The following is a 15110-nucleotide window of genomic DNA, read 5'->3' on the forward strand; positions in this document are numbered from 1 at the left end:
AGGTATAGTGGTAGGTTTCAGAGCTACTGGATTCACATGTAGTGTGCTGTGAGCATTGTACTCTGTATTTGATGAGATTGAAGGTGAAGTAAAAAGGTTAGTGGAGGCCTTAAGGTCAGAGGGGCGATGCGGGTTAATCTGGCCTTGTGACTTTCAAAAAGTACATACAGAAATACAACACTAATAAAACTAGAGGAAGATATTTCACTCTTATCCAAATGGCATCACAATCCTCTAACTTTTCTCTTAATGAGTAGAATACAGTGTCCTAGTCAGTAGCCCTTTTAACTTTATGTCAGTTTACCCACATCAGACAGAATAACTCGGCTTGTGACAGCTCACCTCCTGCCCTTTCACAATAGGCACTTTCTCATAATCTACATTATTATTCATGCTAAAAATATAGTGGTCCTTGCACTAGCTCCCAGTGGACATTAGAGCTGATTAACAGCTTATTGTTTATATCTGAGTTGTACTGACATCTGTTGGTTAAGTACCTGTGTACGTCAAATCTGCCTGGTGTTGTGTCAAATTCAGCTTCCCTTCCAAAGACTTGTTTTCCCAGCTATGTGCCCTCGCTTTTGTCACCGTACAAGGACATGCTCGTGGTAGCAAAGGGAATGCGCGTGATAAAATGACGAGGCAAATTCACAGCCCTGCTCCATTACAGAACAGTTTCACGTTACGAAACTGTCGGCGGTTTATTGGGATGTGCATCCGACATGTTTCATAAAACCCTAAAAACGACGGAGCGACGCTGCTTTTTTCCCTCTGGCGTGAGACCGAGCCCCGAAACGGGGCAGCAAGGGGGGGACACATTTCACGGTGGGGGCGCAGAGTGTGCCATAACACCTGTAAACAGTGTTGAAACTCGTCGGAAGATAAGCGCCCTGCCTCTTTTTTTCACGGCCGAGCCTACTTCCTGGTGCATGAGGCAGCTCCTCGGCTAGTGTCGTAGTAAGAAGAGGGGCCAGCTGAAGTGTAGGTGGAGGCGGATGTTGATGGTCTGCAGTCGCGATAGCTTTAGCACACTTGTGCTCCTTTGAAGAAGGGGGGGAACAAAAAAATGGGAAGCACTGTGATGGAGTCCAGCAAGGAGAACTCAAAGAAAATGCCAAAGAAGAGGAGAAGTCTGAAGATTAACATGCCAGTGAGTCGGTGAAGTATCAGCTAATCTGGCTTCTTTCTGTGGCTGTTTAAAAAAAAAAAACAAAAACAAAAAAACTTGGCTTGCTGTTGAGTTTTAGTGAAATCTGGACTTGTAGTCGTCATTGGTGTTGCAGCTTCACCTGTGCTTGCACGCGCCGTAGAAGAGCGTGCATGATTGACAGCCCTCTGTGTCATGAGGTTTTAGTTCACCAGATTGTCTCACCGCCAAAATAGACGTCTTTTAATCTGTAAATACAGAAACGGTTCTATTTGCACTGGCGATTGTTTTGTTTTTGACGTTTCCTCGCTAACGTCAAATAGCCTGTTTTCCCCCAGTAGGCATTGTTGGGGTTACGGCTGACATTCACCTTCACACAAATGGCCATCACAGTTTTCCAGAGTCATAGCTGAAGTCTACAGATGTCGTTTTGTCAGCACTCCAAAACCCAAAGATGCTCATTTTTACAAAGATACGCAGCTGCTAAAACCACAAGATGCATTTTGACACGCGGCAGTAAATAAATCCCTGCATTTCTGGCATTTTTGTTTTAAAAAGAAATGAAAGATTATCAAACATGTTGCAGGTAAACTACTCGGTTAAATGGCTGCTGCAGCTCTAAGCTAACGTAGACACCTCAATATTGTGAGGAGAAGCAAGTAAGCAAAGGAAACATTTCAACATGCTCCAAACCAGTGTGTCATGATTCCCAGGGCCCTTATTTGTTTGACTTGATTTCAGTAGTCAGACCTGATTCACAATCTCCTCTATTCATCAGTCTGGGCAGTTTGTGCGTGGGATTGTTTATATTTGCTTCACAACCTTACAAAAAGTTGTGAACTTAATGGTTGTTTGTTTTTTTCAAGGTCAGAACATCTTATGGATACTGTGAGTAGATGGTGACACCTTGTTTTGTCTTGTAGCATGGATAACAGCCATGTTACTATAGCTCATAGGCATGTGTTTTCTAGACAGCATCCATCACATCCAGCTATGGCATGCTTTTCCAACTTAATCATACATGCATACAATATGTGTTCCATATGAGAGTTCATATAATTTATCAGTTGTAAGTTTAAAAAAAAGATTTTTTCTAATTGAATGTAAGATAGTGAATAAGCCACTGTTTTTTGTGGCCAGCTCTCAAGTGCTGGATGTTGGTGCTTTCGACCACCACGTGCCTCCCCCATCCTCAATCTGGTGGAAACACTCATGCAGTTGCATAAAAGATATTGCAACATGTTTGCATGGTCATAGAATTATACCCTTGTAATTAAACTGCCTTTGTGTATCAGCATGCATAGAGTCATAAGGGGTGTCTTGTGTGTTGCATTTTCTTGCAGTTGGCAGCAAGACATGTTCATCTTTTTTTTTTTTTTTGAGTGACAGCCCAAAGCAGGTGGTGTGAACAATTTTCAGTTTTACTCAAAGCAATGAAGAACAGCAGTGTCTAGCTGGTTTTAAAACTAGCTAAAGCCAAATGTAGCGGCTAGGAAGACATTCATGTTACCTGTTATGACATGCCGTTTTGTTCCTCTGCTGTGTTTTCTGGAAGTTAGCTTTATCGCTAGAACCCAGATCTTTTTTTATGTGCAGGACTTGGGCGCATTTATGTCCTCGCAAGTGGAGACGAGTGGCTCAACCAAAAGTGGCGCCCACAAGGTACAGAAAATATTTTCCTTCAGTGATTTTTGTGTCATGATTTTTCATTTAGTTTGCAAATGTTTATTTTCTCTGCACATAATTTATCTTGTTTGTTTGGCTTTGAACATGATCAGATGTAGATTTGGGAGTGCAAAAATATTATAGAAGGCCATCTCTGCTGTTCTGCCAACCCTCAGTGGTTTACAGTAACATTACACCCACTGTGTCCAGGCGTAGTAAGATCACATACAGGAAATTGATTTTTCTTTCTAAAAGAAACCAGCCGCTTCCCACTGTTTGCTCTAATTGATTTCAATAAGAGCAAACCTCAAACATTAGCTTATACTGGCCAGAATACACATTTCAGGTTTATCTTGGTAACATTTGTGCACTGGTGACAGAAACCTGCATTGGCTTGTATTTTTGAAGGAGATAAATTATATCTAAACGCTATGATAGCTGTTTCACGTGCCATAGCAGGCTCTTGCATAATGACAGAGTGAGAGTTATGGACAAACAGAACAGATGGGTGTGCGCTCTCGCTCGCTCAGATTTGTTACAGGATTGGTTTAAACAGAAATATGCTGTTGGAACAGGGCCAGCCTTAGGCAAATACCATCCTGAAGTCTCGTTAAGGAGACGAGACAAAACAATTGTCCGCTTTTGATTAGATTTGTTACAAATTTGGAGATTGAGTTGCTAGTGTTTTTATTTGTGCATTTTCCTTCCTAGAACAGTGGAGCAGCAGTGGCTTCATCATGTGGCTGATCTGCTTTGTAGAGAATGTTTATTAAGCATTTATTTTCCATCAGTGTTGCCAAAACACTCTCTTACATTTTACTGTTTTGTGTAAATAGAAGCTCAACCTGCATGTTATAATGCTCCACTGTGTCAGAACCCACAAATGGTTAAAAGATTGTTGTTGGCACATCCAGAGCAGACATCATTCAGTGGTGGGAGGAGGCTCTCTGTATCTCCATCTAGATTGGCTGCAGTCTTGTTTTGTTTTGGTATCTACACTGCAAATAGAGAAGGATTCTCAGTCTGTTTATACAGCATTGACCTTGCAGAGACAGACTTATAAACACAGAAAGTCATAATGAAAAATATCTGAAGTCGCTGTTGCAAACCTGTGTTGATGGTGACGCCATTTAACATGATGCACTTGCATAGCATGGTGTCTTAGTGAAATAGAGAAACAGTGGATTTGTAGTGTTTCATCTGCTAAACATTGCAGGTGAATGCAACACAAACTGCAACATTGTTTATATTGTTGCATTCTGGGCTCTAATTAAGTCTTGGACAACTGTGTGCAAACTGTTTCTGTTTAGGATTTGGTTGGTTTGCAGAAAATGTTCTCCAGAGTGCGACAAGTAAAAAAAAAAAAGTTGCATTGAAAAGAGTTTGGATTGTTCATTAATTAATATTGTTTGTTTGTTATTGTGGTAACTTTCTTTGTGTAATAACTAGATCATGAGAGAACATGTGCCTTATTGTACTTTATACACATGCCACTTTTATGAGAGACCATTAAGTGATAAAATGTAGCTAACTAAACAAAACTTGTGTGGGGGGAAAAAAAGAGAAGTGACCAGAATTGCAAGCCCTCCCACAAATCATGCAATCAGCAGCTGTCATTTCACAATAAATCTCTTCTCTGTATTTGCTCATTCAGGGTGACCATTTGTTTTGAACCTTATGTGGTTTTCACAGCCTAGATTTTCCATTTCTTGCTGTCTCGTATAAGTTTATGCACAGTGTGTTCCCAGAATATTAAGTGCAGGAAAATAAAAATGCCCCTTTTATTGTCTCTCAGGCAGAGCGTTGTGTCCGTTCAGCCAGCCCCACCAAAGGAGTGTCTGCCAGGAGCCCTGCCAGCGCCCTGCTGCCCCCATGTCCCCAGTCTGCTCCAGTGCAGTTGAAGGCGAACTCAGGTTCACCCAAAACTATCTTCCCCTATCCCTCCCACCAAACCTCCTCACCCAAGTCTCCCCGCCGCCTTAGCTTTGGGGGTATCTTTCGCTCATCATCTGGCTCCTCACCTACAGGCATCAAAATCTTCTCCAGAACCAGGAGAGGTGAGTCGAAAAGCTAACATTGCCCATCCATGATGAACACTGAGCTTGTTGTATGGAAACCTATAGTAAAGGGTGACTGGCAGTCGATGCATTGACTACAACTGTCTTTTGATAGCCTTGTACATTCCATTATGATAAGGAGTGTGAAATGAAACGATACCGCAAATCAGTGCTGATGTTATTTTCCGCCTCAGAAAAAAAAAATCTAGGAGGAGGACTGTTGTAAAAGGAAGTAAGACACAATAGACAAAACAATGTTATCTCAAATGGCTGTTTGGGCTTTGTGCTGTGTGTACAAGGCAAAGCTACACATCTGTGCTTTTCTGATTGGATTCCTAAGTTCAGATATTTTACAGCAGGCATACAAATATAGCATGTAGCATTTTTCCACTTATATACATGGAACATGTTTGTGCTAATAAGGAAGTAGAAGCCCGGGTTTCATTATGATAAAAAAAAATCCAGTGCTGTTTGGTTTGTGGTGCTCTACTGGCCACCAGACATTAAATGCAATCCTCTTCATATTGATGTCAGCAACTTTCTCTAGAGAAAGGAAATGCTTAGCTTTGTTTATAGTATAGTCACAATCAAAGAGAAGGGTTTTTTTTTTTTTTTTTTTTTTTTTTTTTTTTTCCGACTAAAAAAAAGGGTTTTGAAGGGAGGGTTTTTACGAATAGTGCTTTGCAGAGCAGGTTTGTCAGATTACATTTTAGAGTTGGTATCCAGCTATAGTACATCATCCATATCACTTTTAAAGTGCTCATTAATGATATAATGTTAATAAATGGTATGCACAGTGGTTTTATGGAGATCAGACGTATCAGGCAGATTTTCAGCTCTCATGTCTCTGTATATTTGAGTTCATTATTGCATTACAAAAACTAGTCTGTTTAACATGGAGGGGAAAAAAAACCCAGTGGAAGCATCAGACGGCACAAAGATGAGTCATATGTTTTTGGGTAGTACAGGACTTTTACCCGTTCCTCTCTGTTTCCCTCCAGAGGGTCAGTTTGGCAGTAGTTGGTGGAATAGCACTGTTAGTGCCAGACCTTAAGAGTCAGTGTGCTCAGTTTGTCTGGAGACTGTTATTGATGGTAACCAAACTAAAACACACCAAAATACGCTAGCTGCCACGGCCTTCCTGTGCCAACTGCTCAGGTTACTAAGTGTCTGAGGTGGTTTGAGTCATTGCATCCTCTCTAGTGGTTTACTTATAGTAAATGTTATCATACAGTAAATGAGTGGGCATGAAAGCTTTTCTATTTTCATGAGATGTTTTTGTAGGCACTCTACTTTTGCCACAAGGGTGTGCTGAAGGCCTAGTCTTCTCTTGACTGACTTTCACATGGGTGTTGCTGAAGATATCCTTGTTTTATAACCTTGTACTTTTTAAAGATTTCTATAAATATATATTTTTTTTAAAAATGGTGTTCCTGATCATCTGATTTTGCGTCAGTTACATATGATTCATTCATTGTTCTTAGGTGCACTTATGTCCAAATTTGTTTCCAGTATGAGTAGAATGTCTCCTCATTTCCAGCTGGTCTAAATATGTGTTTTCCCATCACCCTGGACATTGTCGGTATCTGTTGAAGGCAACTGTAGTGCTTTCATAACCTTATCTGGAAGTGAATGGACTCACAGGAGCTCTTCACAACCATGCGAGTTTTTTCGCCCTCACCCTCGCTCTCCCCTTGCTACTGTGGTGCTGTGTGTTGCCAGTAAATAAAGGAGCTGGGCAGTTTTAACCTTTAAAATTCACTAAATTAATATCTACAAGGGCTTGTTTGAGTGGAGAAGCTAAGCCAGGGAAAAGCTTAACAAAATCTACTTTGGAGACATATCTGTGTTTTATAACCTAAAGCGTATTTAAAGCGTGTTGGACTTGAAACTTAGCAAACCTCACAACAAACTGAAGAGAATTATCTTTACTAGGATAATGACAAAATGTGTTACAGTATCAGAAAATGTTTGACCTGACCTGACAAGCAACAGAAAATACATGATGGATTTAATCAAAGATATATCAACCCTAACTCATATTGTCCGTTCAACCACTGAGCAGCGCGGAACACTTGCATAACATGTTAACTGAGATCAGAACTGGACATGCTGTAGCTTATGTGGACAGCAAATGCTGAGTCTGCCATCTGTTAAGTGTAAGAGAGGCTAGTGGTGTTGAATGGAAGCTTTCTGTACAGCTGACTGAACATGGGATGTACCCCTGCTGTCGTCTGAATGCGGTTGGCCTCTGCAGAATCGAAGGTCAGGCCCCCAAAAGATACAGACAACTGACTGCACAGATGACTGAACTGCAGGACTCCCTTTGTCTTTATTTGTAATCCCTTTAACGGCTCAACTGCAAATTGTTTTTACCTGAGGAAACACAGTAGATAGTGTAACATACATTCAGGATCACACAGTGTGAAGAGAGTGAGGCAGACAGGCCTGTGCTGAATTTACACTGTGAGGAGAGGCAGGGTAGTGCAAGACGGGGGGGCGGAGAGATGTGCAGCCTGAGCCAATCGGAGGTGTGTCCTTCATAGACTGGCCTCCTTTTACACACCACTGACATGCGTGCTATATTAAAGAAACACCACCCACAGCTGCACCTGACAATTTACGGCACTGACACTGCTGAGAGGGGGGAAAAGGAGCTCCGGTTGGCCCCAGTTGTTATTTGCATCACATGCGAGAAGGAGATTTCTCTGCTGAAGCTGTGTGAAACTTATAGCTTTCATACTCTTCAAGACTTCCATCAAACATTGACACAGAGAGCTTACACTGCTTCCTGCTGGCTCTGCGCTCTATGGCCCTGGAGGACATTTCTTCCTGGATGTGCAAACTCGGTCAATATTTGTGACTTGCTGCAGTTGTAATTTTCTCTTCATAAGTAGTACTGCTGGCGCCAAGAAAAAGTGGAATGTATAACTTCACAGACTAGCCTATGGTCGTTTTTCTCTCCTACATATATGTGATATCAAAAGAGGAGCATCATTCCTTGATCCATAGATTGAAGGTGACCAGTTTCCTCTTTTAAGGAAAAGAGGACCATTTCTCAGACTAAAAAGCTGGATATCCTTGTCATCTTCATTTCTGTACAACACCAAGAAATGCAGTGATTCTCACTCTGAGCCATTTCTGCGCCCCCATCGTGATGCAGATGGTCATGGTCAGATTTAGTTTTGAACCCACGACCCACTGCGCTCCATGAAGAGGCTTGGCAGTCTGAGAAGGAGCAAGAAACGGAAGGAGCAAGATGGGCTAGGAGGGAGGCATCAGTCCGAGGCATCATATCTGTCTGGTAACGTGTTGTGCTCTTTCACTTCCTGCGTTCGACCTTTATCTTGACATTTTCCCTCTCCTTCCCCTATTTGTCACCATGATCTTGAATTGATATGTTTAATGTTTACAGCAAAACAACTTCTAGTGGGGGCAGTCACATGCTAGTGCACCTTTTTAAGGACATATTTTAAAGGCGTCAGAAAAACATATTCTACATCATATACGCTTAAGATTGAACACAAGTCATATGGAGGGAGTACTTTATATATTGCATGTTATATCTCCCCAGTCATTTAATGTTGTAGTGGTATGTGAAAATATTACATCAAGTCTGAATGAGATAACAGTGTGTGGCATTCAAGTGGCACTTCATCACAGACTTCACAGCTCCAGATTTAGAGCCAGTCTGACCTCGAGAGCAGAGTTGTATCATGATGATGTATGTCCATATGTGGCTGTATATGTTCACTGTACTGTATAGGACATGATGTTGATGCCTCAGCCTGATCCAGAACCTCTGTGCTATGGAAGTTACAGCTACATCACGTATATTGTTCACGGCACACTCTGGGAAAATGACATCTACACGTGGCATTTCAGTAGTGGGCAGTGAAGATGTCAGTGTGATTCTTGACTTGTGACTGCTCATTTAAATGTCTTGCCATGCTGGAGTTCAGACACCTAATGAATTTGTGAAGCGCTGATCACTCACATCCTTTTTTTTTTTTTACTAGGAGTCTGTATTATAGTGTAGCTAGCACATTAGTTTGAAGCCCCTGTTGCTAATTTGGTTACTGGCTGTTTGTTCTGTCACCTGTTGCTTTGCAGTCTGCACACCAGTTCTACCCAGCAAGCCTATACAAACAAAGCTGCTCACATTTGTGACTCACCATGTGACGTGGCTGTAGCAGCGTGTCCACCAGGCCTGTAGCGACCTCACTACTGCTCTGACGTCAACAAATGAGGCTCAAGTTAGCGTAGCCCCACATGGCTGAAAACCCCCTGCTGACTCCTCAGGGTGGACTCCGACTGAGAGGATCTGCTTTCATGGGTGTTGCACTAACACAGCGTTGTGGTAAATTACATCCATACTAACAGACCTCTGAGTCATTACAGATCTCAGATTTTTTGTTCAGCTGTTCAAATTAGGGCTGCAAATAATATTTAATTATTAATTAATCTGCATGCTAGTTGCTGATGAATTTTCTGCTAAAATCAGCCAGTGTCCGTGTGTAGACTTAGGTGTGTGTATTGTCTCAGGACAGCTTATCAGTATGTGCTTAAAGGGTTTCCACACCAAAATATTAAATAGAATACTGTGTAAGGTCGCCTCTTTTTTTTTCAGCACAGTCCCAAAGATAGAGGGACTGTGCTATCCATTTCCTGTTTCCTGGGAGGTGTCTCGCCAGCCGTTGTTGGTCAGGCCGAGGAGAGGGCTCCCGGCCCCACTGTTATCTTCCTCCTGCGGAATGTGCCACAACAGCTTGGCTAAAATAAGAAGGCTACACGGTGGATGCAGGGCACACCAAAGAGGGCTGGTGCATGCCAACTAAAGTAAATGTCAGGAGATAACGTGGAGTGCACTTGGACAGACAGAAAAATGTTCGCTCAGTACACTGGGTACGCACAGCACATTAATCCTACTTGATTTCTGATTTCAGATTGATCTGATTCAGGATTCTGAAATTATCTCGGTTTGATGTGGCTGAGTCCAGTGACATTTACACATTCTCAGCTCTGTCACACCAGCATTGGCTGTGTAGCCGTGATAAAACTGAACTGGAAGTATCATGGTGAAGGCTTTGTAACGTGAACCATTTGGTCTACATCCTCCATGTCACTCATCGTCTGTTCTCAGAAATATGTCAGCAAGGCAGTGCCGGGGTTAGCGTGTGTGTCACATGCCACTGTGTGTAAAATAGTACCACCTGATGTGAAAGAGCATGTGCCTGTCATGTGACCGTCACCTTCACACTGACACTGTGGCAGCGTCACAGGCAGCTGACTATTACACTGCACTATTACGATGCAGGTGCTTATGCTGTAATCGGCCTAATTATTGTGGAGGGATGCTGGGAACAGGAAGAGAAAACAGCCTCAACATTGATCCACTATCGACTGCTGTTTAGAGCTTTGGAGTGCCACCAGGGGGTTTTTCATTTCACAGAGTCAGAGGGATGCAGATGTCTACAGCTGTTGCTTCAGTGCAGCGTTATGAGGAATAATTGCAATCAGTGTACTTTTCTAAAACAAACTTTGATCATTCTGTTTTGCTGTTGTGACCTTGTGGTTTGTTTCAATGGGTTTTTAAGATTTGCAAATTCTTTATCATACTTAGTTGGTTTTCATAGCGTGCAGCCAAATTTGTCCCACTAAAAATTTTATGTGGTTCGACCCACAGAGATGTAACAAGAGCTTTCCACTGGCCAGCTTTCGCCTTCTGATCCCACACAGGATTAAACCTACCCCTTGCTGACTGCAGAAGAAGGCTGCAGCATCATGTAGCACAGCACGTTTAAAGAGGAACCTGAAACCAAAGTGGATTTCATTTAAAAAAAAAAAAAAAAAGGCCAGAGACACAGCAAGTATACGATTAGAAGGCACACTAGTAAATGGATGAACAAAAATAAAAGGCTGGTAACACCCACACAGCTGTTTTCAATTCTGGCTAATTGCACTCCAGCTCAGGTTGAAGATGGGCGGAGCTATGCTGTAATTACATTCCCACACAGTGTTCAGATGAGATCTAATTAGGCAAAATAATTGAAAACAGCGTGTCAGTGAACCATGCGTGTGTATAGGCCCTTTTTTCAGATCAGTTTGCTCACTACCTAAATTCATTGATCATGTGTGAGCTTTATTAAGAATTTTTTAAATGTATCAAGTTCTTGATGACCTAAAAAACTAATTACTTTGACAGCACAAGGTAGTTTGTCTACATACTCTGCTATGGAATTAGAGAATGATCACATTTCATGCATAGTGGGTAAAAAAAAACAAACTTCTTATAGCAATGTAACCCTATTACACACACCATTTTTATTTTTTACTCTGATTCAATTTGAGGGTTGTTTAGAAGCACTAACAAACTGGACTTTTTTTATTTACTCTATTAAAGCACACACAAAATGTAATTAATTATTTAGTATAACTCAGTTTTCCAGCTGCTTTTGTAATGGTGCTTTACCTACTGCATCCCTGTCTGTCAGCGACCGGGCTGTGCATTTATCTCTGGCATGTCTGATCCATCAGGGACTCCCTCAGCCCCTGATGGATCAGATTGGCATCCCCTCCCTGTTGTAGCATGTGATAACATCGATGCTGTCTGCAGCAGTCACAACTCAATCTCACCGGCTGAGCCCATCAACAACGTCAATCTGTTTCTCAGTGTCGCTGTAAATGTAGTATGGATTGACACTGAGGGATGATTTGAGGTATCTGTGTTGATTCTCAATCTCTCCACAGCATCTGGAATCTCCACCCCACCAACCACCCCGACCCAGGTGGCCAGCCAGCCTGTTTTCACCCAGGACTCCCAGCAGAGCGGACACAGTCCTGAACGCCTGGAGCCGAGCTCCCGTTCCCGCTCCCTCTCCACGCCTCCTGACACAGGACAGCGCCTCAGCCTCCCCTCTGCTAAACCCCCGATCCCTTCCTCGAGCCCCGTGCCATCTTACTCTACCTCACAACAAGTGAGTCACGCTGCAGAATAAGCTAAACAAAACAAAAGCTATTAAAAGTGGAACAATTTTTGTTTCAATATTTTTCATGTTATGGCTCTACAAGTCAATCTATCTTTTGATTGTGACACAGCAGGGTTTCATATCTCAGGTACAAAACTGCTTCAAATATCACCTGCAGTTTGTACTTTTAGGAGAGAGTGGTGTGAGTTCTTAGGGACTGAACTTCTCCAGGGCTGAGAAACAGCATAGGCCTGTGAATTTGTAAAATGGGTGAAACATTTATTGCTTTTATTCAAAAGTAAGTCTAAATATGAGACTGGATTTGCTGGTGAAATGCTTTTTATCTTTGGACTAATTAAAACATAGCTCATTTTATGAAGGCATTAATAAAACTGCATCGGCCGTGTGATGTCAGAGCTAATTATTACTTTTCCTTTGTGGCTACGTGAAAGTAGCCTTATACACACTTGCCTTCTTTTCATGAGACACATGCTACTTTACTCTGAGTCATAAGGGTTTGGTTGGACTGTGGTGAACCGAAAGCGTGGATGATGCAAAACATTTTCATCTAAGCGCTAATACCTGAGCATGCAGTGCGTGTCAACACTGCTGTTTGCACTGTTTGGTGTAAATATTGTTTCAGCATTGAAACGACATCTCAAACAGTGTTCGACGTTGGCTAAGCTGCTGCGCAGTCGCCTGTTACAGCGAAAACTGCTAAGAGCAAATGTAGTCTTTGTCACAAGACTTCTCATTTAAGCTGCTGGACTCAGGTAGTGTGAGCCAGGATGCCATACTGGATTTCCTAATTAGTGAGGGATGACTTTATTCCTCGTTCATGACTTGCTGTGCTGATTTACTGAACAATTATCTGAAAACCTGTCTGTGCTGAGTGATTGCAGGTTCTAGCCAGAAAGGGCAAATCAATATTTCATCACCAACATTGTGTACTGTTGATATTAACATCCAAGGATTCATGATTTAGATTGAAAAGTGATGAGTCAGTTCCTGTCGGCACCTCCCACCCCTTTGGCATTATACATAAATAAGGGTGGCTTACAAATTAATCTTCTGGTGCTATAGTTTCCTGTTTTTTAGTAATCCAATTTTAAAAGCAATTCATTTCATGGATTTCTCTCTACTTGCTTCCCTGCAGTTTGCTGCTGTTAAAGGAGCAGGCTGTGATGCAGCAGGCTGAGATTTATGAATGTGCAGGGGTGGTTTTTTGGCGAGAGAAGTGCTGTGTCATTATTGCAGGGCAAAGCTGGGAACTGTTTAACATCCCAGAGCAGGTATGCAGGCGTTGTCTTACTGCTACAGTGGCTTGTTGTGGATATATTGACATATTTGAGACCAAAGTAAATCCAAGAAGCACACTTTGAATATGCAAATGCGAATGATGATGCGGCTGCTGCCAAGTTTGTTGCCGTGTTGTTGGGCTGTGGCTCAGGAGGTAGAGCGGATCGTTTCCTAACCGGAGGATTAGCGGTTCGATTCCCGGCTTGTCCAGTCAAGATGTCGATTGTTGCTCCCGGTGATGTCACCGGTGTGTGAATGCTTGGGAGTGCGAATGGGTGAATGGCCGAATAATGTGAAAGCGCTTTGAGTGTGCTGTAAAAGCATAGAAAGGCGCTTTACAAGTATAAGACCATTTACCATTTGTTCGTTTTCTGAGAAGAGATGATGTCTGGGGATGTGACAAGGCATCCCCAGCTTGCTGCTAAGCAACGTAAGGGATTTCCTAATATGGTGAAGCGCCCAGGTTGCTCTGCATGGAGGGGTGTGTCCTCAGTACGTGCAGCTTCCTGCTTTTTGCATCACGCTTTATGTGAGAGACTTATCCAGTGGTAAGTGTTGTTTGGTGGATTTATGTCTGTAACAGTGCATTCGGTTGACTCACTGCAATGAGATTAAATCTCTGAAGGTTGTGTAGTGGCTTGTCGAGCAACGCAGAAGCATCTGTTGTCCCTGCTGCAGCAAATGGATCAGGACTGTTCCACTTCGAGTTTTAAGGGGTGTGTGTTTAATAATTACGTGCCACTAAAGTTTCAGCTCCGCTGCTCAAGTTTGTGTCATTACCTCTGTATACTAAACGGGCCACAAAGGGCTTTAGGTAATCGGTAAAACGCCGGTGACGCGCGCCGTGTTTGGGGGCTGTTTTGGTGTTTGCGCACCACACTCCGTATGATCACAGCCTGCTGTGGCCGCTGGGGGAAAGCTGCTTCATCCTGGTGCTCACTCACAATTTACCGCAAAGTTTTGTCGTGCGCTGCCGAGTCCTGTTGAGAGGATTTGCTGCGCTCTTCACTGCAAACCTGTCATTTCTCCCTTTTACAGGTTTACGGTTTATTCGAAGGCATGCTGGAGAAACTTGAACTAGACGATGACGGTGAGTAAGAATTGCTGCCCCACTGCTCTTTTATTTACTATCTTCAGCGCAATTAGGCCGGACGTAATGTAATGCAGAGGTGATCGGGGTATCGGAGGTATTCCAGCTATGTGCCCAGCTAAAGGGGATATTTCACCAAGCTACCAGTCAATCTGCTCCAAAGACCGTGTGCGCCCTATGCTGCCTCTGCTCAGTCGTATTTAGCGATTCATCCGCTCTGAATTGTCAAATTGTAAGGGATTCCCTCTGCAGGCTGTCGAGTTTGGCCTTTATTCTAACACACCCGTTCATTAAATGTTTTGAAGTGTTAGACAAGAGGCCTTTAATCTACATTCAGTTGGCACCGCGGGCTGCAGCTTCCAGCCTGGTCATACATCTGACTCATCACCTCTGTAAAACAATTTCAACCAAAACTGAGCATTATCACCTTGATAAAGGTAGAATTGATCATTGTTTGTATTAGATTGACTTAGTTTTAGCCAGGTGTACCTAACAAACTGGCAACTGAATGTATGTGTGACCAACAGCTCAAAACAGGGAGAGCGGCAGATCTTTACATTCAGTGAGCAGGACTCACTTATTTTCATGTTTTGACCTGATACATCGATTAATAATCACCATTTAGTCAGTCAGTGATTAATTTGCTCATTGTTTCACCTGTTCATGGTGGGAAAATAAACCAATTTGATCTGTGTGATGTGTGAAGGAAAAGGAAAGTCCTCCACTACATTGCTGTCCATGTTTTTTTCCACTGTTTCTGTGCTTGGTGGTGCTTAAAGCAAAGCATAATTATCAGTATGATGGATCGGCAAAGTGCCCCAGACCCATAATGGTTGTTTAGGCTTTGAGAGTGTTTTTGTTTCCCGGCTCTCATTATATATTCC

At 42.6% G+C, this 15110-nt stretch overlaps 1 protein-coding gene across 8 annotated transcripts in view; it reads left to right on the top strand.

The window, feature by feature from the left end:
* Positions 1-579: 579 nt before the first annotated feature.
* The window catches only part of LOC109957758 (5'-AMP-activated protein kinase subunit gamma-2-like), a 38881-nt gene continuing 24350 nt past the window's right edge, over positions 580-15110 (top strand). For 2 of the 8 annotated variants that reach the window (XM_020595890.1, XM_020595889.1), the window contains exons 1-5: positions 580-1150; positions 2744-2809; positions 4608-4869; positions 11620-11846; positions 14175-14226. In XM_020595890.1, the coding sequence (XP_020451546.1) occupies positions 1067-1150; positions 2744-2809; positions 4608-4869; positions 11620-11846; positions 14175-14226 (691 nt within the window). In that variant the 5' untranslated portion in view covers positions 580-1066. The other 6 variants (XM_020595892.1, XM_020595891.1, XR_002274586.1 and 3 more) reach the window with 5 other exon arrangements.

Source organism: Monopterus albus, unplaced genomic scaffold (genome assembly GCF_001952655.1).
Source record: "Monopterus albus unplaced genomic scaffold, M_albus_1.0 scaffold28.1, whole genome shotgun sequence".
In the NCBI taxonomy this organism is placed as follows: Eukaryota; Metazoa; Chordata; class Actinopteri; order Synbranchiformes; family Synbranchidae; genus Monopterus; species Monopterus albus.